The 22,774-nt window shown below is 38.3% G+C and overlaps 2 protein-coding genes across 3 annotated transcripts; one reads left to right on the top strand and one right to left on the bottom strand.

Moving 5' to 3' along the window:
* Positions 1 to 1,439: 1,439 nt before the first annotated feature.
* LOC119013340 lies at positions 1,440 to 8,453 on the top strand. Of its 2 annotated transcripts, XM_037087772.1 has the most exons (8): positions 1,440 to 2,163; positions 2,381 to 2,499; positions 2,599 to 2,680; positions 2,849 to 2,967; positions 3,439 to 3,525; positions 3,971 to 4,039; positions 4,389 to 5,081; positions 5,230 to 5,267. In XM_037087772.1, the coding sequence occupies exons 1-7, from the start codon at positions 2,091 to 2,093 to the stop codon at positions 4,527 to 4,529; spliced, it is 690 nt and encodes a 229-aa protein (XP_036943667.1). In that variant the 5' UTR covers positions 1,440 to 2,090; the 3' UTR covers positions 4,530 to 5,081; positions 5,230 to 5,267. The 2 variants fall into 2 exon arrangements, with proteins under 2 accessions (XP_036943667.1, XP_036943666.1); XM_037087771.1 differs by lacking the exon at positions 4,389 to 5,081 and having other exon boundaries at positions 5,230 to 8,453.
* Positions 8,454 to 9,875: 1,422 nt separating this feature from the next.
* Positions 9,876 to 22,524, bottom strand: LOC119013336 (nuclear GTPase SLIP-GC-like). Its single transcript, XM_037087758.1, has 24 exons — positions 22,459 to 22,524; positions 21,615 to 21,689; positions 21,318 to 21,430; positions 21,104 to 21,127; positions 20,914 to 20,943; positions 20,692 to 20,725; positions 20,416 to 20,511; positions 19,888 to 19,975; positions 17,933 to 18,161; positions 17,612 to 17,803; positions 15,146 to 15,322; positions 14,890 to 15,062; positions 14,195 to 14,267; positions 14,020 to 14,107; positions 13,684 to 13,802; positions 13,135 to 13,308; positions 12,889 to 13,043; positions 12,621 to 12,738; positions 12,335 to 12,443; positions 12,111 to 12,238; positions 11,821 to 11,902; positions 11,616 to 11,697; positions 11,472 to 11,520; positions 9,876 to 11,362 (listed from the first exon to the last, which is right to left on the bottom strand). Coding segments are annotated over exons 1-23 (2,382 nt in total). The 5' UTR covers positions 22,481 to 22,524; the 3' UTR covers positions 9,876 to 11,362; positions 11,472 to 11,519.
* Positions 22,525 to 22,774: the final 250 nt, after the last annotated feature.

The following is a 22,774-nucleotide window of genomic DNA, read 5'->3' as shown; positions in this document are numbered from 1 at the left end:
AAATCAGTTACTTGTCTGGTGCAGGTGAGAGTTGCTCAAAACACCAAGTTCAACACAATATTTCTCTCCTAGAAGTTCCTTCATTGCTTGCAAGCAAGAGTCACACATCAGCAGCACATAGACGTTGACTGAGAAGAGTCTCCTCAGTCATTTATTGTTGTAAAAATCCAATACACACAGTTATAGTGTGTGATTGTAATTGTTCTGATCGTAAAATTGACTGCGATATAGGGGGCGCTGGCTGAGATCTTGCCTAGGGCACCAAATTTCTCAGGGCTGGCACTGCATCTTCTATATACTCGTTAAGTTTTATATGCAAGAATAACATATCAATATAACAAAAGGACATTTGGGAATTTCCCTTACAGCCCTATGGGTTATTTCCTCTTCGGGTAAATGTTTTGCATTCCATTTGCATGAATTTGTCTGTCTTGTGTGTGTGCAACACTACTGTAGCTACAATGCATCAGCAAGTTACAAAGTATGAGTACAGCACTTGTTGCCGAATACATAAGGAAGATTTTAGTTGTGTTGCCAGTTTTTTCAGTAAAGCAACCTGTGGTTAAGAAAGAGAAAATATCCTTGAGCAAAAAACCTTTATTAAGATGACTATTAAGGCCATCTCACAGCCTTTTACTGAGATGGCTGAATAAAAAGCCTTTATTGAGCCATCTCAAAAAACACTTTTGAACCACTGTATATTGGTCTCAACATATTCCAGAAACCATTTGTAACGTCATGTGAACCATATCTAACCGGTTTATCCAGGCCTTTGTCTTATTAGTATGGTCTTTCTGATGAAGCAGACCTATTGGACCATGTGATCTCTGTCACTGCAGGGAGGGGACAGTCATCATAAGAGTCAGAAGCATCCTGAGCATCAGAGGAGCAGATTTACAGAAGTTCAAAAGTGGGAATGCAAGTACATCTCAATTATCAAACACTATTTTGGTTTATGTCAGCAGGGCTGATTATGAAAATATAACTGTGTTTAGTCTGTGGTTTTATTATTGAAAGAAAGCCCTGCTGTTTGGTGACATACTGCAGGTGTGGCTCTCCTGGGTAAACAGCAGTAAAGCAGTTGATGTGATCAGTCCTGTTTATAAATGACAACTTAAAATCAACTGACAATTTGTTAGCTAACTCACAACCCTTTCAAACTGTTAATCACACTTAAATCAACAAATGTGTAACATTCTACACCATTTCTTCCAAAATGACTTAAAGATGTAATATGAAGAAATTCTGCATTAAAATGTCTAAAATGACTCAACCTTTGTTATATACTTTGTTGAGGTGTATACTTAAATTTTCCAAAATGTCTCCAACAATATTCAACCCCATGTTTTTCTCAAGGTAATGAGGTACTTTTCATGTGTTTGCCTCTCACTACCATCGGGATAGGGAAGTCTGTGCCTGATTTACATCAGATAGACTTTCATCAGCAGTGGCGGCTGTTAAATGGTGATTACATCAACAATGAAGCCAGTTTGACAGCAGGACCATTGTGATCCACAATTGTGTGTGACACCAAGCCTGATACATCGTGGCACAAAATATACCCCAGAGTTCGATAGCAGGACCGATCATGTTTTTTTGTGTTACTCACGTAGTGTTTGCCTTATTCTTCCTTCCCTTCGTCTCTCTGTAATGTTTTCCACGCAGTAAAGTACATTTCCCTGCCAGCTCCAGTAGAGACTCAACATCAAAGTAATGTTACATAAATGCTGAAAATGGATGTGATCTCTGCAGATAACTGCTACAGTCAGGCTGATAAACAGGAGTGAAGATAAACTTTTTTGATGCCAAAAGTTACAATTCAATCTATGGGCTCGTTTCCTGTTGATTTGATACCAGTTCTACTCCAAGGGTACTGAAATTTGACAATGAATGACATTTTTGATAATCGATAGTATCTTGACAATTCGGGCGGTGCAATCAAAGTATGAAAGTTCAATACCTGGCCATCCTCTGAGGTCACACCTCAAAAAAATAAAAATAAAGTGGAGGAAGTCAGTGATTGTGATTGTTCAAATATACATGTCATAGTAACCATTTTCAATTGCTGACTACCTTTACAGCGAATTGACATGGAGGCATCTGATTTTGTCCAGGACAAATTAACTGAATGGGGCTTCAGTGAGTTCAAGCAGAGATTTGAAGGTACTGTATTATCATACGTAGATAGATTCATAGGTGGAGATTCAACTAGCATAAGTCATTCAGCCACTGATCTCAGCACCTTCATGCACTGACCATTAAAAGTGTATGTTCAGGATGCAACAGTGACCTTCGACTTATCATGTATGTTTCTTCATTATCAAAACTGGACCGTATGTGTTAACATCACAATGAAGTTTTTTTTCCCATTCCACTTCAGATGAAGGCATTGACAAGGAGACGTTTCTAAGTCTCGGAGATTCGGGCAGAATCAATGTCCTGATACCTAAAATTGGACCAAGAGTCAAATTCAGAAAGAGACTCAAAGAATACCTACAGGTAATGTGCTCTACAAATAAGATATACAAATAAGATATACAAATAAGTTATTGATAATACACTGGAATTGTTTTAAGCATCTGCTTCCTACTTCTGCAGTGGAATTCAATGGAGGCATGTGATTTTGTCCAGGATAAATTAACTGAATGGGATCTCAGTGAGCTGATTCAGAGATTTGAAGGTAAAATATATCTCACAGTTCTGCTTTGGTGAGCACATGCTCTTTATTGACATGAGTTAAGCCTGTTCAGTCTTGTTTTTTTTGTTTTTTTACTGAATACCACACCAATACAATATCCTTGATGTGAGTTTCATTTGAATGTTTGTTTTCCTTTCCTCCTTCTTTTAGATCAAGGCATTGACAAGGAAACATTCCTAAGTCTTGAGGAGTCAGGCAACTTGAATGACTTAATTCCAAGAACTGGACCAAGAGTTAAATTCAGAAAGAGACTCAGAGAATATTTACAGGTAACATGCTTTTGAATATTATATGTATTATATATATATAATTCAGAGTACTCAGCAGTCACATTTTAAGTTACAGGTGCGTGACCTTCCATATCAATACTGTGCATGTGCACCGCTCAACAAGAGAAATTAAAATGAGTGAGATGTCTCAATCCTTAGCTAGGAGTGATGTGTCTAATTCAGATGCTTACTAAGACTTTTTGTTTTAACATCTTCCAGATGTTGTTAGATGATGTATATGATCGGCTGCTTTCCACTGTTCCCTGTTTTTCAGCATATTCATTAAATCTAACGCAATACACCAGAAAAAAAAACAAAAAAAAACAAAAAAAACAGAAAGGCAAACACCTCTGCTGGCGAAAGAAAATGAGCCAATTACCTATTGGTCAACCTACAGGTGTACCCATGTTTAATAAACCTGCATATACAGACTTTTGAAAAAATATATTTAAGCACGTGTTTCTACTATAGGCCCAGACAGACATGCACTCTCAACCTCCTGAAATGATGGACACCGACACTGGCACATATTCAGACCAAGAGGACAACCCCGAAATGGTTAGTTCTGTGAACACACACAGAAACTGAACATACTTGAATTACAGCATGCTCTTTTAAAAGAAGAGTCTGACATCTTGGAGTAAACACTTACTGTATTGGCTTTTTTACATAGTTTTCAACAAGAAGTTAAAATTAGAGGAACAAGGCAGTTCAAAGTGGTTTACAGAATGCATTCAAAATACTGTTTTTAACATGTATTCAAAAATGGTCAAAGTTGAATTCAGTTTAATGTCCTCTGGATGTTTGGAAGACTAGCAACTCAAGTCTTGCCTGAATCGCAAATGATATTTGTTTAGAAAGTGACTTCCTCTACAGGAAAGGGAATACCTCCCAAAATGTCAGACTTTTCCATAACCTTTAATCTAACAATTATGATAAAGTTGAATCAAAACCAATCTAATTCTGCAGGCTGTAGGTTTTAATGAGGTGTTCTTTTATGCAGGATCCAACCATTCTTTCATGGCACTTTCAGCCCACTTCAACATCTGACACAGATCAAGACAATGAGATGGTAAGAACATAAACAGTATGGTTCTGTTCATATATGAACTGGTCAGTGATTGTGATTCCCACCTTAATCCCCCACTTTTAAAACCCGATGTGTTATTTTGAATCCCACCGGACATCTTCGTAAGACCCTCCCAACTCCACCTGTGACTGGTTTGCTTTGTTGGTTGTATTCTCTGTGCTTGGCACAAACTGCAAACTCACGATATCACTGGTTGTTCCTGCTTTCTTGTGGTTCTGTTACAATGGTTTATGAGCTGTAGTTTCCTGGGTAAACATACCAACCTCTTGAGGTTTTCTTGCAGTAATCTTCCGCACTCAATCTCCACTGTATGACTGTCTGGGCTTGTTAGGTAGAACAGATTGCGGCTAGACTGCCCCACCTCTGGTCTGCACCTAGTATATCCATTCTACCAAGAACCAGAGCCCAGAGTCACTGCAGCTGTAACAGCCAAAGTGGTGGGTGTGTTGCAAATGCTGGTTGTTCGTTTTAGGGACCAACTTTGAGAAAATACAGCCACAGCCCATTAACCCCAGGTAACCACAGAAGACACATTTCAAAAATAGCACGCTAGCTTCTAATTCTTGTCTCTTTTGTGGTGTGATTAAACCAATGACTTGTGGTTGGCACTCTGGCCACCACACTGGTTGTCCAGCAGGCTATAGGGTGGACATGAGAGGACAGCTTAGAACAGGCACTTGGACGTGAGCACAGTCCCATGTATCTCCCACTCTTGCTCATGAAAATTTCTGTCATGCATATTTATAAGGTTTTTGCGAAGGGAGGAGGGCAGTTTACCTTCAATTAATTTCTCACCTTGTCCCATTGAAAAACCTATTGGATGTAATTAGCGGTGGGAGCACCAGGAGCACAAAGCTGTCAAGGTTTTCATCCCTTGCCTCCCATTGGCTTGTGTCGATTTTAGAGTAGGGTGGGTCTTAAAAGAGTCAGGTAGGATTCATAATGACACTGACCTGCTCCCCATGCAAATACGACATGCTCATTCTAAGCCAACAAAAACACGACGATGGTTTCAGGTGATGAGGTATACATTAATGAAAGCACAATTACTGTGTAAATATTATATTTGATTTCTGCCAAAGCAGCCTATGAAATCCTCCACAGTGGACTTTTAAACACACACATTTCTTCAAACCCTTGCGTTATGCTTATGAAAATATTTGTCTTCACAGAATGAGGAGCCAGTGTCCAACAGTAACTTGAATGCAGGCGTACTTGGTGTGATACTCTTCACTCTGCGTCACCGCCTAACTGCAGCTTTCAGTGAATTAATGGCTCTACTGAATTTTGTCAGCCCTCAGCTGATGACTTCATTTAAGCATCTCTCTGAAAAGATTCCCTCCTTGTCTGCTGAGTTTTACTGTGATGAATGTCAAAAGTACATGGGAAAAAATACTGATAATGTTCATTGTAGCTGTGACACAATGTTCAACAAAAAAAGCAGTTATGAAAGGGGAAGCTTCTTTTTGTCTGTATCATTGAAAGACCTTCTGAAAAACATCCTTAATATTCATGGCACTGAGTTGTTACCTAAAACAGTCAATCACAAGAATGACATCAAAGATGTGATGGATGGGGAAATGTACCAGAACCTGCTTAGACAAGGAAAACTGGCTGCAGATGATCTTACACTGATGTGGAATTGTGATGAAGTACCAATCTATGAACCAACCAGATGGTCAATTTGGCCCCTTCAGTTTACCATCAATGAACTTCCTTACACAAAAAGAATGGAAAATGTGATAGTTGCAGGACTTTGGTTTGGCCCAAAAAAACCTACGATGAACACTTTTCTGAAGCCGTTCATTGATGAATGTTGTGATTTAGCCCAAAATCCATTTCAATGGACAGATGCCAATGGTACAGTTCACTCCTCAAAAGTCTTCTCCCTGGTTTGCTCCTCCGACGCCGTGGCAAGGCCGCTCCTTCGGAATTGCAAACAATTCAATGGTGAATATGGATGTGACTGGTGTTTACACCCTGGCAGGGTGGTGGAAAAACACAAGGGATGCATGAGGTCCTTCCCATATGATGAAAACAAACAAGCACCGAGGTCAAATGAAATGTTTAGGGATGATGCAAAAGAGGCTGAAAACACTGACAGTCCAAAACATGGAGTAAAAGGATTGTCCTTGCTGTCCATACTTCCCTTGTTTGATATTGTTTTCGGATTTGTACCCGATTACCTGCACTCAGTTCTCATGGGTGTTTCCAAGCAACTTGTGTCCCTGTGGTTGAACCCAGTTAATTCTACTAAACCTTGGTATGTAGGTGATAAGATTTCACAAATGGACTCCCGTCTTCTCTGTCTAAAGCCACCAATAGAAATAACCAGATCACCACGGTCACTAAAGTGTTGGGAGAACTGGAAAGCATGGGAGTGGCGAGCATTCCTCCTATTTTACGCTTTCAGTGTCCTGCCAGGTATCCTGCATCCTATATATCTGGAGCATTATTTTGTCTTGTCATTTAGTATTCACATTCTGCTACAAGAATCAGTATCCCGACATGACCTTCGGCTGGCCAATGCCTCCTTGGTGCACTTTGTGAAAGCCATGACAGAACTGTATGGTGAAGAAAATGTGTCTTTCAACTGCCATCAGTTAATCCACTTAGCTGATAGTGTACAGAACTGGGGGCCTCTTTGGGCAACATCAACATTTAGTTTTGAGAGAAACAATGGAAATTTAAGGACTCTGCTTAACGGCTTTAAGAATGACCCTCCGCAAGTTTACCAGAGGTTTCTCGCTTGGCAGTACTTACCCAGACATCTTAGTTCTTCAGTTTTTAACCGACAGTCAGACTTTGGTGAGTTGTTAGCCAAGCTTAGACCAGTAAATGATAACACTGACTCTGCCAAACCCCTTGGAAAATCCCACAATGTGGACCTCACAAGACCCACCAAATTTGCGTTACAAGAGCTCTTGAATCGACCAGTTCTTGACAAGAACGTAGAAGCTTATGACAGCTTTGCTAAGGGTCACACTGTTTACCACTCGACACAATGTAAAGGCCCAACAGACTGCGTCATTAAACTCAAGAATGGCTGCTGTGGAGAAATACAGTTGATTTTACTTTATAAAGAGAACTGCAGTTGCACATCCAACTGTCTGTGCAAGGCTGTTCCAACCATTGTGGTCCAGCTCTATCACATCAAACCTGATACACTGTTCCACAATATACACCCCATCCATCCATCAAAGGCAATCATTGAAAAAGTTGAAAAGACAGATCAACCTAAGGCTTTCTTCTTTGAGGATATCCGGTGTAAATGTATGTATGTTGATGGTTGGCTTGTGCCTCTGCCAAACACATATGAGAGATATTAGAGTCACGGCAGGTATAGAGCACTCGCAGTAGCAGGGCTGAAAAGTCTTTGCCCTTTTGACATCTCACTGTTACTGGCCATGATCTGTAACTACATACAGTGGGTGTAACTTGCGTATCATCAACAATCCATTGTGGTTCCCTGTTCTTTTATCAGTGTTCCAGTCTTTCATTTATTTACGGCTGTCAGCCCATGAGGTGCTCTGTCAAATCAGGGAGGTCAGAAACAGAAGACTACTAGACCCGGTGATTGTTTTTGATGTGTTATGTTAATGTAAATGAAGGTGAAGTATAAAGCACGCATTCACTGGAATATTTCATCGATTATTGACATATCAGTTAAAAACTACTTCAAATATTAAAGGTGCTATTTCTATACATTTTTGACGAGCTGGGAATGAGACTTGAAAATTCCACTTCTCTTACAAATAGTACCTTTAACTAGTGTAAGGGAAATTCCCCAAATTTTCCCTTTGTTATATTGATATCTAATGCTTGCATATAAAACTTAACAAGTTTATAATTATGTTAAGAGTGAAAACATTGTGTCTATGGGCCTCTCATAATTTATGAGTCAGTGGTGTCAAACCGATCCAGTAAAGGGCCACTGTGGCTGCAGACCAGATTCAAATCAGGTGTGTTCTTGCTTGGTTGGAATCAAAAAACCTGCAGCCATCAGTTTGACAGCACTGATTTATGTCATGTGACAGTTTACATGGTTGCAGAGTATATGTGATAGAGAGGGCTGAAAAACCTAACATAGTTAAGACTCTTGTTTAAGGTCCCCAATGTAACTCCTCTTTATGTGTTCTGATAATGGTTAATATATGAAACATAGATTTATGCAGTCTACATGCATGTTGAATTTACGTTAAGCTGTGGAGGAGGTGGAGATAATGGGAGTGTTATTCTTAGTGGTCCAGATGTAACCTTGTGACCTCTACAATTGTGTGTATTGGATTTTTACAACTATAAACGACTGAGGAGACTCTTCTCTTCTCAGTCAACATCTATGCGCTACTGATGTGTGACTCTTGCTTGCAAGCAATAAAGAAACTTCCAGAAGAGATATCTTGTGTCAGACTTGGTGTTTTGAGCAACTTTCATCTGCACTAGACAAGTAACTGATTTTCAGTTGTCACGACGGGGCATACAAGGTGAGTCACTCATAACACTCATAACACACAGGGTGTTTCACAACATCACATCGGTTGTTCTTTTAAAAGATCACTAAAAGTGATGGATAGCTCATGGTGTGATCCTTGGTAATGATTACTTACCTATAAACAAAAGTTGTTGTCTTTTAACACATTGTTAAATGTGTGTAAATGACAGCCTGGTTCCCACAGGCTACAGTTATGCATTTTTCACATCTCATTATCCACAAATTCCTTTCTGTTGTAACTGTTCATACCTGCTCCATGATGATGTGGGTGTCATTTGAATAATAATAAAAGGTGTGTTGGGGCTGATGTCTCATTTGTTGTCTTCTCATGAATCTAATAAACTAAATGTGAAGAGCATTTTGTTTGAGCTCTTCTCTTAATCTGTTGGGCGATGAAAGACCATACAATAAACAGGTTAGATGTGGTTCATATACGGCTAGAGATGGTGGGGTTTACAAACGTTTCCCTTTTATATGGAATTATTGTTTTATTGTGTTGTACTGTGTTATTATTTTTGTTTTGCAAATCACACTTCCGAACCTATCAGAAAGCTTAACTTTTTTCAGTAAAGTGATTTTGTTATGAAAATGGTTCCTACCACGTGTCCAAATCACTCATGACCTTGCATACACTGAAAACAGACAAAGCCATGCAAAAAGGATGCAAACTATTTATCCTGAACAGGAATTAACCCTTAAAGAATACCAGATCCACCACCTGTTAAACACAAAGTGTTTTACTGTTAAAGTGGTTGCCTGATATCATGTCACTGATATTACTGTTCTTCCTAATAGCAATCACACTTTTCTTCATCTCTGGTTCACAAAGAATCTAAGATGTAAAAGCAGGATTTGAAGTCCTCTTGAGGCCCATCCCTATTTATGGGCTATCTGTGAGTCAACATGTTCCATTTTCTTGCATCAGTAAGCAGTAAGTGGCAGTTTGCTAAGGTGAACAAACATGAACAAATACCTGCAGCTACCATTATTCCAAAATGAATAACAACATGCCTCAACTAAACCTGTATAGCTATGCAAATTAATATCTGTCAGCATCACCACTTGTGGTTTTTTTATACCTGTTTAGACACAAAGATGAAAATCCATCAGAAACACAGCTGAACATTGTTGCCCTGTATGAGAGAAGTTTTGAAGATGAACAGCTTCAGGACTGTGACCATTTCTTTCTCTTCATTAACAAAATGAGGACAATGAGGACAAAACAATTAAAACAAACATCAGGGAGAACCTTGAGCAGCTTTTGGGTGCTTTAATGACAACATCAACAACAAAAAGGCCAAACAACCAGTAGCATTTTCACTCAGAAGAGCACTTTATTGAACAGTAAATCACATAAAGATTGGTGACAATTTAAAGGATGTCTGGAACTGTTTCCTACAGGTGTTCAGTTGATTCACATACTTTTTACTCTCATAAAAACATCCAATGACCCTTTGAGTCCTAGCATCTGTATTTGTCACATATCTTCACGCATTTAATCAGGTTTTTCTCATCACCTGTCTATGTCTATGCATTTAAAATCATCAGTGTATATTAAAACAAACAATCACAATCATCTAGCTCTCACTATTTCTCATATCACAAGTTTTATCATTGGAAATGAAAGAAAAAAAGTTATTTAAAAGCCTAACGCTCATTTTAAACCTATAGCTTGTAATTAAGGCTCAAGGTTTAATGTGTAGACACCCAAAACTAAAACATCACTGAAATTGCAGTGCATTAATCCCAATTGACGATAACTAAACTCAGGTACCACAATGGTTTAAATGTGACTGGGGAACCTTTCTGTGACACACACACACTTTCTGTCTGCCTCTGAACCATAATCAATTAAAAACAAAAATGTCCTCATAAGAAAAACAAACAAACACAAAGCCTAATGTTCATGTCAAATCCGACCTATAGCTTATATTCAAGGTTCAAGAGTTTAATGACACCCATGCATAAAAAATCTAGGGCTGCAGCTATAGAATATTTTTAGAATCAAGTATTCTACCGATTATCCCATTGATAAATTTAGTAATCTAATTTTAAAAAAGTTTGCATTTTTAAACAACAATACCAAATAATGCATAACAAAAATGTCAGGCCTTTTAAATAGACCAGGCTATTGGCTTTTATTCCTGAAAAAATGGGGGGTAACTCAATTCTGCACATAGTGATGTGTGTCTGCAATAACAATCCGTGTGGAAAAATGATCCCTGAGTTAAGCAGGCCACATACACAGGTGATGGCAATTAAATGAAGCCTCGATGCAGAGATTTTGCCTCAATTATTTTTTGTAATCGAATTTTTCGAGTTACTCGAGTAATCATTGCAGCTCTAAAAAAATCATTTACACTACAGTCGATTGATCCAAATCAACCATTAAACTCAACTAAAACTATTGAACTCAAAAACATGGATGAATAACATATAAAATATACTCAAGAAGGAGACAAAATGAAGAAAAAAAATGTCTCTGCATCATAATGATGTGGTGGTTAGGACCACTACAATGAAACCACAACGTCCCTGGTTTGAATCTGACTGGGAAACTTTGCTGCGACACACACACATGTTCTGTCTGCCTCTGATTCAGTCAATTAAAAAGTGTAAATGTCCTTTTCAAGAAAACTGACTGTAATTTACAACAAGCAGACTCTACCTACATATCGACAGAGCCCTCAAAGAGTACAGGGAAAAAAATGGTTGACATCAAATTTCAGTGGCCATCTGTTTCTGCACAGCAGGTTTGCAGGGACCTTTAGTTGGTAGTCAGGCGTCTGCTTCTTCACCACATGGAGCAAAAACTGAAATATCCATCAGAAAGACAGACATCAAGACTGTGACACTGATATATCATCTATCATGTGTCTGTTTAAATGTTCAGTTTGGATCATCAGATTCACTCAAATATACCTGAGCATGTCATGGTCACAGAGGAGCTGCTTGTTCGGTTGGATCAGATCTTAACAAAATAAAAAACAAATTTTAACAATATTAAGAAGATTGTGTAATCAGGGCAAAATGTACACAATGTAGACATTCAAAAGAGAGGTTTACCAAATGAGTGACGTTTCTTCATCTGAGCTCTCGTTCAGTTTATTGTAGCATTTCCCCACAAACACAAGCTCATGTGTTACATCTTAGAAAAACACCACAAAATATATTGTTAACAATGACAGCATTATCAATCATACTATTTAAATTGTGACCTGTTCATTTCAATGAAACATTTACAGTGTTTTTTCTCATGATTTCTCATTACCGGGAATTGAGTCACCAGCTGTCTTGATTGACATCTCGATTGATTTCTGCATTGTTTCCTCCAGTGTCTTCAGACTTTTCTCCTAATTCAGTATCAAAAACTTTAATGCGCATCACTCACACTGTCATAATACTGTATACACTGTATTCTCGCTGTAGCAGTGCCTGCAGTGTTTTTAGCAGCTTTCAGAATCATGCAAATTACCAAAAAAGACCACCAGAATCGTGGCTAAAGAAAATGATGTACAGCAGAGCATATTTAACTATGTTATCACTGTATGAGGTACAAACCTTCAAGGCTGTCAGCTTACTCAGCATCACATCTTTAGCCCGCTCAAACATCTTTGGATCTAGCACATGCGTTTCAATAATGTCTCTCATCCTCTGCAGCATGCCCTGTCCACTACATGCTGCTGCTTCTACAATAAGACAGAAAAAATCTGTTATCCACCATGATGATGTGAATGTGTATTACACTGTCTGGTTGTATACCACTTCATGATCTTCTATCTTACTTTTATAGCATTCTTTCATGACTTCATCGATTGTTGTATACACACTGTTGTAGACTTTTTTCTTTTCTTTCTGAACACATTTGTTGATTTCCATCTTAATTGTTTCTTCCTGAAGAAGGGAAAATAAAATGTAGATCAACATATTTTGAAATTAATATCAGGGTTATGCATATATAGATTTTAACCAACAGCCAATAAATTATTAAAACTGATTTGAGCAACCTTCTGCTGGACAACAGCTTGATAACATTCTGACAGATAGGATGGTATTTTTCTCATATTGTACCTCTGTCTTGAGAAATGTCAGTTGCAGTTCAACATCTTTGTACTTTTGTTTCAGCCTCTCTGTGTCAAGGGAAAACGCATTGATGGCCCCATAGAATGGTCCAGTTTTTCCATCATTTCTGAAAAATGTTAACAAGTTGAAATGTTTAAATGTAAATAATATAATTTGTATATATGTACAAAATTAGTACATTTTCAATGCATAATGTAGAATGAGTTAATTCTAGACATCTTTAATAATCTAATGTTCTCATAAAGTCATTTCTTACGGGAAGGTCTTGTTGAATCCCTCATCAATGCAGTCAGTCAGACATGAAGCTATGTCATTATTAAGGTCTATTTCTATGTCTGCTTTTTGTGATTTGTAGGAGCCATTTCTCTCAACTGCACACTTCAGTATCCTGTAAAAACCCCCCTTGTCATCCTAAAACAAAACAGAAACATTTTAAAGACATATGAAGTCACACAAGGTACACAATCAGTTATGTCAGTGTAATTACAATTCAAATACATACATGTTCTCTGATGGGCCTCAAGACACGTTCACTTGTTCCTTTTGATGTTTCAACGCCCTCACTGAGGCATTTTTCAAGAGCCTTATGAGCCTCCTCCATGGTTCTTTTGATTTTTTCAAGTTCACGCCTCATCTTCTCCTCAAGCTCGTTGCACACCTCTGCTTTCTTGCCAGGCTGAAATGAAACAACACATTTGGCATTGTAGCAGTGTAGACAATGACACCATACTGCTATCAAATTGGTTTCTGTTTTGGTTTCAAGACAGTAATGAATGTTTCTTTGTTCTTGTCTTTATTCTTTAGTCTTGTCTATGACCAACAGTTACTTACTTATTACCTCTCTAAAGCAATGAAATTCAGAAAAACAATTACCCCTAATGGCTTAAGTTTCTAAAGAGGTAACATACCATGTCAACCCTTTCAGTGTTAGTTTAGTTACTCCCATGATTTCATTGAATTTAACAGCTGACTTCATCTTACTTTATAATATTATTTATTGGCAATATTATGGTAATAATTAGGGTAATTAAAGTCAGTCAAATCATCTCACCTCTCTGCTGCGGGTCCCTTGAATCAGAGAGAGAATCCCAAGAGCTCCAGACACATAGTTTTTTGTCTCTGAGTGACAGTCATTGAGATTTTGCAAAAACTTCTGAAGTTTGGGTATTTCTGTGAAAAAAACCCAAAACAAAACAAAAAAACATTTAGTTCACCTCTTACATATTTATATCAAAAATTAAATCTATGTGTCACAGTCTAATACGTCATTACTATTTAAATTAAGGAGATTAAAGTTAAGTAAAAAAATATTTATATATGTATTTGAACTTTAAATTTTCTGTGAAACACAGAGTATTCACTCTGTGTATCTGGAGACTTCACCTACCATTTTCTGGTTCTAGACGATTTTTCTTCAGAAACTCTGTGGAGCTCACTGTGCACACTTTGAAATAGTCACCATGACCAAAATGTCTCTGAAAGAGAAAGGTTCACATTTTCAAGTAGGTTTGCAGTTGTAGGAAGAATTTGTGTAAGAGTTTCTGTCAGTCTATAAAACTCACCTCAACCTTGGGTAGGTTTCTGAAGCGTTTTCTCACTTCTTCCTTGGATTCAGCACAGACATCAGCTGCTGGCCTATAAGAAAAGGTTTGTATCAAGTAAAGTGCACAGTAAAGTGCAGACTGTGGTCAGGCCAGAAACTCTTATCCACTAACATCATCAAATCTCTCTAGGCACCTGCAAAGGCAGCATGCCAAGACAAAAACTAGTTGCGAAAGACACCCAGACCCAGGGCCAGAGTGACCGAGACTGTTTGTCAAGCACACTGCAAGCAGCCAAATTTTGATTTGGAACAGCATGTAATAAAAACAGAGACAGACAAGCTTGTAGAATCGTTCATAGAATATGGTCTTGAAGAGTATAAAGAAAGATCTTGTATATCTTGTGCTGCAGATGTATTAAAGGTATATACTGTAAACTGGCAATGATACAGTAATGCACAAGTAGTGTAATGAGGAGTGTAACGAATGGCCAGTCCACTGGAGTACTAAAGTAAGGGATTATTCATTTTTAAAGGGTACATCTTATAATTCGAGCCAGTACACACATTTTTACATATGTAACACAAAAAATGTGCTATGCTATTATTATTATTATTATTATTATTATTATTATTATTATTATTATTATTATTATGTACATTGACTTACTAACTCTACGCCAACATATGCATCAGTGTTTCATTTAAATCACTTACTTTTCATCTTTATCAATTAGATCTGTCTTGGTGCAGATGAAGTGAATCTGCTGACACTGGCCACCATTTCCCATGAGGCTACAGGTACGTTCCAGGATCTCCCAGGGTTCTTTCTCTGATGCTGCTCGATTGATGTCAGTCACAATCCACACAGTAGAACAACTTCCTATTACCTGAAGGGGCATAATTGTAACTTCATTATAGATAGTTAATTATCAGTGCTATGTAACAACAGATGTGCATTTGTATAAATTACTTCTTTCCACATTTCATCTCTGCTCTTGTTACGGTCACCAGTTCCAGGAAGATCCACAAGTGTGACATGCTGGAGAAGATCCTTTTTCGGCACCTTGACAGTCACATACTTCACTAGTGGCCAATACTTTCCTCCACTGCTGGCGAATGTGACATATGCCTCAGACAGCTCTTCAGCCTGCATTAAAAGATGAAATAAAATGAACGCAACACAAAGTGATTCTATTCATATAGGCATTCAAAATGATGTACAAGTAGCAGAAAAAAATAGAACAGGACAAGTGTCAAGGCCACGGTCATCCCCCACTGTTTTCCATTGTGTTTTCTTGTCCAGCCTTGTTTCTCCTTTGCTCAGGCTTGCATCTCATCTCTCTGTGTCTGGGTCTGAGCTGAAGGCCTGGTCTGCCTCCCTGACTCAACAGGCATTAATTGTTCCCGATGAAGAGCATAGAGCATACACATGCCTCATGCATACACAATGACTGGGGCAAAGTGCTAAATTGGAGTTTGTCAAAGTGGTTATTTAGTCTAATGAAACAAAAGACAGAGGTTAGACTTGTTCTTGTCTTTGTCATCAGTAGGTCATCACCAAAAAATATCAAGGAACACTGCTTTGTATAAGCTGACAAGATGTCAGTGACAACTATGAATTTTAGGGATGACGTAGCATGGCTCAATCACGTGTCAGGCAAGGCTGCAGCATTGCAGCATTTAGAGGTTCTTCACTGCAACAGGTGCAAGGTTCTCAATAAAAATGGACCAGTCAGTGACCTGTAGGCAGTCATATTGACACAATACCAGCATTTTATGACAGTCCTGCTGTCTGTGTCTGTAGAATGAGAATACACTCAACAAGTTAAGGGCAGTATTTTTCTTCTTCTTTCGCCCTCCTCCATCTTTTTCTCACTACCACTTGCTTGCTCTTTCAACGTGGGTAAAGGAAATTCTGGTCGCAATTTTCATTGATAATTATCAACTCTGCACTAAAAGTTTATCTGGTGCTGGAAAACAATGTTCTTAGGAAGGTACACTATATTACCAAAAGTATTCGCTCACCTGCCTTTACTCATTCTATGAACTGAAGTGCCATCCCATTCCTAACTCATAGAATTCAATATGATGTCGGTCCACCTTTTGCAGCTATTACAGCTTCAACTCTTCTGGGAAGACTGTCCACAAGGTTGAGGAGAGTGTTTATAGGAATTTTTGACCATTCTTCCAAAAGCGCATTGGTGAGGTCACACACTGATGTTGGTCGAGAAGGCCTGGCTCTCAGTCTCCGCTCTAATTCATCCCAAAGGTGTTCTATCGGGTTCAGGTCAGGACTCTGTGCAGGCCAGTCAAGTTCATCCACACCAGACTCTGTCATCCACGTCTTTATGGACCTTGCTTTGTGCACTGGTGCACAGTCATGTTGGAAGAGGAAGGGGCCCGCTCCAAACTGTTCCCACAAGGTTGGGAGCATGGAATTGTCCAAAATGTTTTGGTATCCTGAAGCATTCAATGTTCCTTTCACTGGAACTAAGGGGCCAAGCCCAGCTCCTGAAAAACAACCCCATACCATAATTCCTCCTCCACCAAATTTCACAGTTGGCACAATGCAATCTGAAATGTACCGTTCTCCTGGCAACCTCCAAACCCAGACTCGTCCATCAGATTGCCAGATGGAAAAGCGTGATTCATCACTCCAGAGAACGCGTCTCCACTGCTCTAGAGGCCAGTGACGGCGTGCTTTACACCATTGCATCCGACGCCTTGCATTGCACTTGGTGATGTGTGGCTTGGCTGCAGCTGCTCGGCCATGGAAACCCATTCCATGAAGCTCTCTGCGTACTGTACTTGGGCTAATCTGAAGGTCACATGAAGTTTGTAGCTCTCTAGCAATTGACTGTGCAGAAAGTCGGCGACCTCTTTGCACTATGCGCTTCAGCATCCGCTGACCCCTCTCCGTCACTTTACGTGGCCTACCACTTCGTGGCTGAGTTGCTGTTGTTCCCAAACGCTTCCATTTTGTTATAATAGAGCTGACAGTTGACTGTGGAATATTTAGGAGCGAGGAAATTTCACGACTGGATTTGTTGCACAAGTGGCATCCTATGACAGTTCCACGCTGGAATTCACTGAGCTCCTGAGAGCGGCCCATTCTTTCACAAATGTCTTGTTTCACAGTCTGCATGCCTGAGTGCTTGAATTTATACACCTGGGGCCAGGCCAAGTGATTAGAACACCTGATTCTGATCATTTGAATGGGTGAGCGAATACTTTTGGTAATATAGTGTATTTGTACATCTGGAACATATCAGCTCTTTTTTAGGACTTTTTGGACTGATTTTACAACTGTTGAATTGAGCCATTCTGGAATTTACAGTATGTAACATTTAAGAATTCATAACATCACCATCTGTCAAATAAGCAAGAATGCTTTCTATGAAGTGATGTATCAATATTTTTGTTTTCTTTTACTTACTGATCCACATTTCAAATTCTTGGGAGTCTTCGAAGAGATAAACTCTTTAATTTCTTCGAAATACTTGTCATCCATGAGTTCTTCAGAGGATTTGTTTTTCCATTCATCTCCATACATCGCTGACAGCTTTTCATCGTACACTTCCAGAACTGTTTCTCGGCCAAGAAATGTATGCACCTCATTGTGCCACTCCTAAAAAAAGAAATGATGTTTTATTTAGTTGGATCAAATGACCTGTAACATGTCCAACAACTGTATTTTTGTTGCTATATCATTTTTCAATTAGCTTCGAGTAAATCAAATCATCTCATCTCATTCTACCTCTTTTGTGATGAACTCAATGTCCACCTCATAGTTTTCACTTTGCATGTTGGCCTCCACTTTAATCATGACTGAGGTACATGCACTGATGCTTCCTGAAGGCAGAAGGTTCTTCTTTCCAATGACAGCATTTATCAAAGAGCTCTTTCCAGCCCCAGTTTTACCAAAGATACCGACCAGCTCCTTTTTGTCATTCTCCAAATCCTTGATTTTTTCATCGATTTTATCCCTGTTATACAAGATTTTTAAATATTAGTTAATTGACTCATTAAAAAAATATATACACACTGAAATAATGTGTCAAAACACATACATGTCAAATGAATCATAATAACAATGAAGTCAACAAGTGTGTGAAGAATCCCGATGTTCACTGATAGCAATATTGAAGCATTAACAAACGACAAAAGAAGATTTTTTTTAAATGTCTTTAAGACAAATAAGACTTTGACTGTGGGTCTGAATGTATAAAACTCTTTACTGTGAATACTCAGGGGTAGAAATCTGAGTACACACAAAACAGAAAACATGCATACACAGCCTTTTCGTCAGATTAATAAAACCATACGTTTTACACACGTGCAAACCTGTCTGACCATCCTCATAATTTACTATAACTGGGTCTAAACACACCCCCAATTACCTGGTTTGAATAAAAAGGGCCAGAATTTTTGTGTTGAGGAGAAAAGTAAGAAGCAAAGAGGCCGTTGAGGGACAGGAAGTAGGTTTGGACCAATGAACGATGCCGTCGTCCATCACCAATGGCTGACAGCCATCGACTGCTAATCCCTGACTATTGTAACACTGTGATTTAAAAGGCTCCCCACCAGAGACAACAATGAAGTGGCGTGTCCCCTCAAAGTTGTTCTATCACACGAGTTGTTTTTTATGGTATGTGGGAAGAGGTGTAACATTACGTGTCCATGCGCCGTTGATAATTTTCCAGTTAGGTGTACCCAAGACACTTGGATAAATTTATGGCAGCAGTGTTTCTTTTCCCATGGGCCCCTGTTTCTCTCAGTCATGCTGTTTCTATACACCATTTTCTTAGCTTAGCTTCCTTGCCCAGTGTTTTTTTATGCATTTGAGGCTGAACTAAGCCAGGTTACAGACAGGTGGTACAGAGATGAGGTATGTCGGTGGTGACATACTGAGGGGTAACAGTGCCTCAAATTCCAACGATGTGATCGCCCATCAAGATGTTTCACTGTAAACATACAGCACGTGGGCCAGAACATCAGAATGGTGCCTCTCTAGCCTAAATTGCGCATTGGCAACGTCCTCTAGCAATGCCACTGTGGCTAGTGTACCATGTGGCACAGCATTTTTGCATGGCCAGAGCCCTTGTATAGTGTTGTTTAAAGGGTCTGGTAACAATTCACACCTGAAGGTTTCTTACTCCCCAATAATACAGGAAATAATCTTTATCTACATATACAGTATAACGCTCATATATTTATTCATTTGTTTAATTACATAAAGTTTGCTATTTTTCATAGCAAGTCAGATCATCTCTAGCAACTAAAACGGTATTTTAAAACAAACCATGGAGCTTTCTAACCCTAACCAAGTGGTTTTTTTGTGCCTCAGTATTGTAAAATGATATAATCAAAATAATTAAAAACTAGTAAAACATAATGGCTGTGTGTCTGTTAAGTAACAATCATGTGTGAAAAACTCATGATAGATGGTTAAAAATGTATCTTGTGCCACTTCAACTGAGTGAATAAGCACCAAATAGTAGTAACGCAGAAACGTAACACCTGCGAGGGGGAGATGTTTAGTTTTGCTTGAGAATGTGGTCAGCCCTTAGTGTGTTTCACATCAAGTTCAGCATTGGTAACTTTAACACATGAATTTTTGTCGTATCATGTATATGCCCATAATATGAAAGAGAGACAAACAAAGGACCAGCAGCTAAAACACAGTAACAATATGTCAGATTTAATACTTACTTCAGGAATGTACTGAGCTTATCGTCCTTAGGTATTTTGTGATGTACAGCTGTCATGATGTCCTTCACAAGACACAGTATGTACTGTTCTGTCAGAGTAAAAGTACAGAACTATTAAGCAGGAACCACAAAGTAATTTAAAATGAATTGTCTTTTATTAAAAAAAAGGAAGATCATGTAAAGTATGAGATGAACTCAATCTGCCGAGTCAATTTAGAATGCCCCTGTGTTATTAGGCTTATACTATGGTTACTTCTGACAGAACAAAAAGGTTGGCTGGGTTTAAAAAAATATTCACTTAAATGCCAAGGTTAAGTTTTTACATACTACTCTTGCTGCTATGAATACTTGCGGTATAATATGTATTTATGGCAAACATAACATGTATGCTGTTGACTGTCTGAGGTGTTCTGATGAGATTTTAACACCAGCAGGTTAGAAGGTATTTACTGTGGCCAAGACATAGACATCTGCTATATATCCTATAGTAAGCTGTCATTGTTTAGAGAAGTTATGTAAAGTTATGTACCCTGATTTGATGATTGTGCTGTAGTGATTCGTGGTCGTTTGGTAGTGAGAGGTTGGCAGTTGCTGGACTCGCCCAGATGATCACACTTTCTCTTTCCTTTTTTGTTTTAAAAAAAAAAAGTGCATAGAGTCAAAAACAAAGTCAAAGGTAGGTTTATTGTATATTCCTCCAACACTAATAAAACTTGGTCTCAATATAATTAATAAAAGCAAATACTACTGACTTGGAAACATAAATAAGCTCTACATGTAATCAACAAGTTACTGTGTTTCTCACCTTTATCATTTGTGCCACTGGTGGATGGCAAAACCTGAGTATGAGCAAGAATGTTTGAAGAAATTATTTTCATACAGGATTTACCTTTAACAGGCTTCTACAGGACACACGTCTTTACAATTCACACAGCCATAAGCAGTAATTCGTCTGTGTCTTGTATGTGGGGGGAAAAAAGAGGCACATTCACAGCTGACATGTCTGTGGAATTCAGGATCATCTTACCTGAGCAGAATCAGCTGCTTCTTCATGCTCCTGTTGACGAAACAAAAAAGTAGCACTCTAATTGCAAGGCCATGTAAAACTCTGAGCAGACACTGAAAGTATAATCGGTATGGCTGTATTAAATTCCTTGACGATACCTAATTTTACGGAACTATGTTCAACTTACTTGGGCAGAAGAATCCAATGTTACCTGATTTGTTTTGTTTTGTTCTTCCTAGTGACAAAAGATCAATAACAGTAAATAAATGTAGTAAATGCATCATTGTAAATGAGATATTATAGTCCTTTATCTGTAGATGTCATCAAAACTTTAAACATAATTTCATGCTCCTATAAATTGTAAATGCACATATCTATGTGAACACGTTCAGTATTTATGTGATCTTCACATTACAGAACATTACCCTTAACAAATTGAGTTTAGCCTTGAAATGGTCCCTTGGTCCAGCTTTTGGGATAAGCTCCCTAATAGTATCATCTTGAAGATCGCAAATATTTCCCTCATCAATGTCTTCAGCTGTAATTCAAAAACATCAGTTTAATTTTAATCATACATAAATGAGAATTGATTCAAATCTATTTCCCATAGAGAAAAATAAGTTTGCATGTTAATTTGAGTATTTGAATGTTAACAACAGGCATGTTGTTCCAATATTGTATAAAGAACTGTGCCCAAGAAAAGATGCATTGTGATACTTTACCCTCAAATGTTGTTATGAGATTGCTGAGATTCCATTCAGTTAATTTGTTCTGAACAAAATCATCCATGACAGAAACTGGAGTAGAAGTAGAATAGTAGAAGTAGAATCCCATTTAGTTTTTTTGAGACACTTATGATCAGTGACAATTCAACAATCATTATACAACACAGTGTTGAATGGTGAAAGGTAAATGTAAAATATTCTTTTTGTGGAATTAGTTTGATTCAGTTGGTAAGAGCTGATAGCCTTTTATGGAGAAAACTAGTTGTCCAAATTTTGATCTGTGACGTGGCGTTTAAAGTTACCAATGACCATGCTCCCAGTTACTCTGTTACTGTGTAACAGTACAGTAACAGTCCTAGACTGTTGATGCAATTAAAAATAATTAGAATAGCAGGTAAAGTGAATGACAGCAAGCCAATAAGGGCTCCTATGTTAAAGGAACTGCTTAAAAACATCAGATATAGTCACTATAATGGTATGTGGTTCATAAGTAGGGAGGCCACTAACAAGGCCATTTCATGTAAATGCTGATTTCCATTTCCATGTACAATTAAAACAGAGAACACCAAGTTTAATTATGCATTGTTAGCATAACTGAAAAGCTTTAAACTGAAAACTGAAAGCAACAGCATATTGAATTGTATCGTATATGTATAGATTTTGAGCAGATCCACACTGTGTAAATAATAAATCTATACTACATACATACTAATGACTCAGTTATTATACATTATAGTGACAAAACAGCACTGTAAGTTTCTACATATTATTTTTGACAGTGAATTCAGCATCTAAGTAACATTCAGTTGGTAATGTAATGCATAGATGTTTGTGCACTTACATTTTGTCTGCTCCTCTTTCATGCACAAACGCAGCTCCTCCTGAGCCTGATGAACTATGAGCTCTTCCTTTTATATCGTCTCCCCCTCTCACAAATGTTCTCCCCTCTCTGCCCATAAAGCAGGTTCAGTAAGATCAATTCAACCAGTGATTTTAATAGACTTTTTGCTGCAGCTGTAACTCTCTATAAAGTTCAAAGAAGACGCTGTTATACAAAAACCTTCAGTTTGACTGTGACGTGAGAATACACTCACATGTGGAGTTGAAGTCAATTAACATGTAACTGCACAAAAGATCAGGTAACTACGCCATGAACT

Source organism: Acanthopagrus latus, chromosome 23 (genome assembly GCF_904848185.1).
Source record: "Acanthopagrus latus isolate v.2019 chromosome 23, fAcaLat1.1, whole genome shotgun sequence".
Lineage (NCBI taxonomy): Eukaryota > Metazoa > Chordata > Actinopteri > Spariformes > Sparidae > Acanthopagrus > Acanthopagrus latus.
This window is presented reverse-complemented; position numbering and strand designations above follow the sequence as displayed.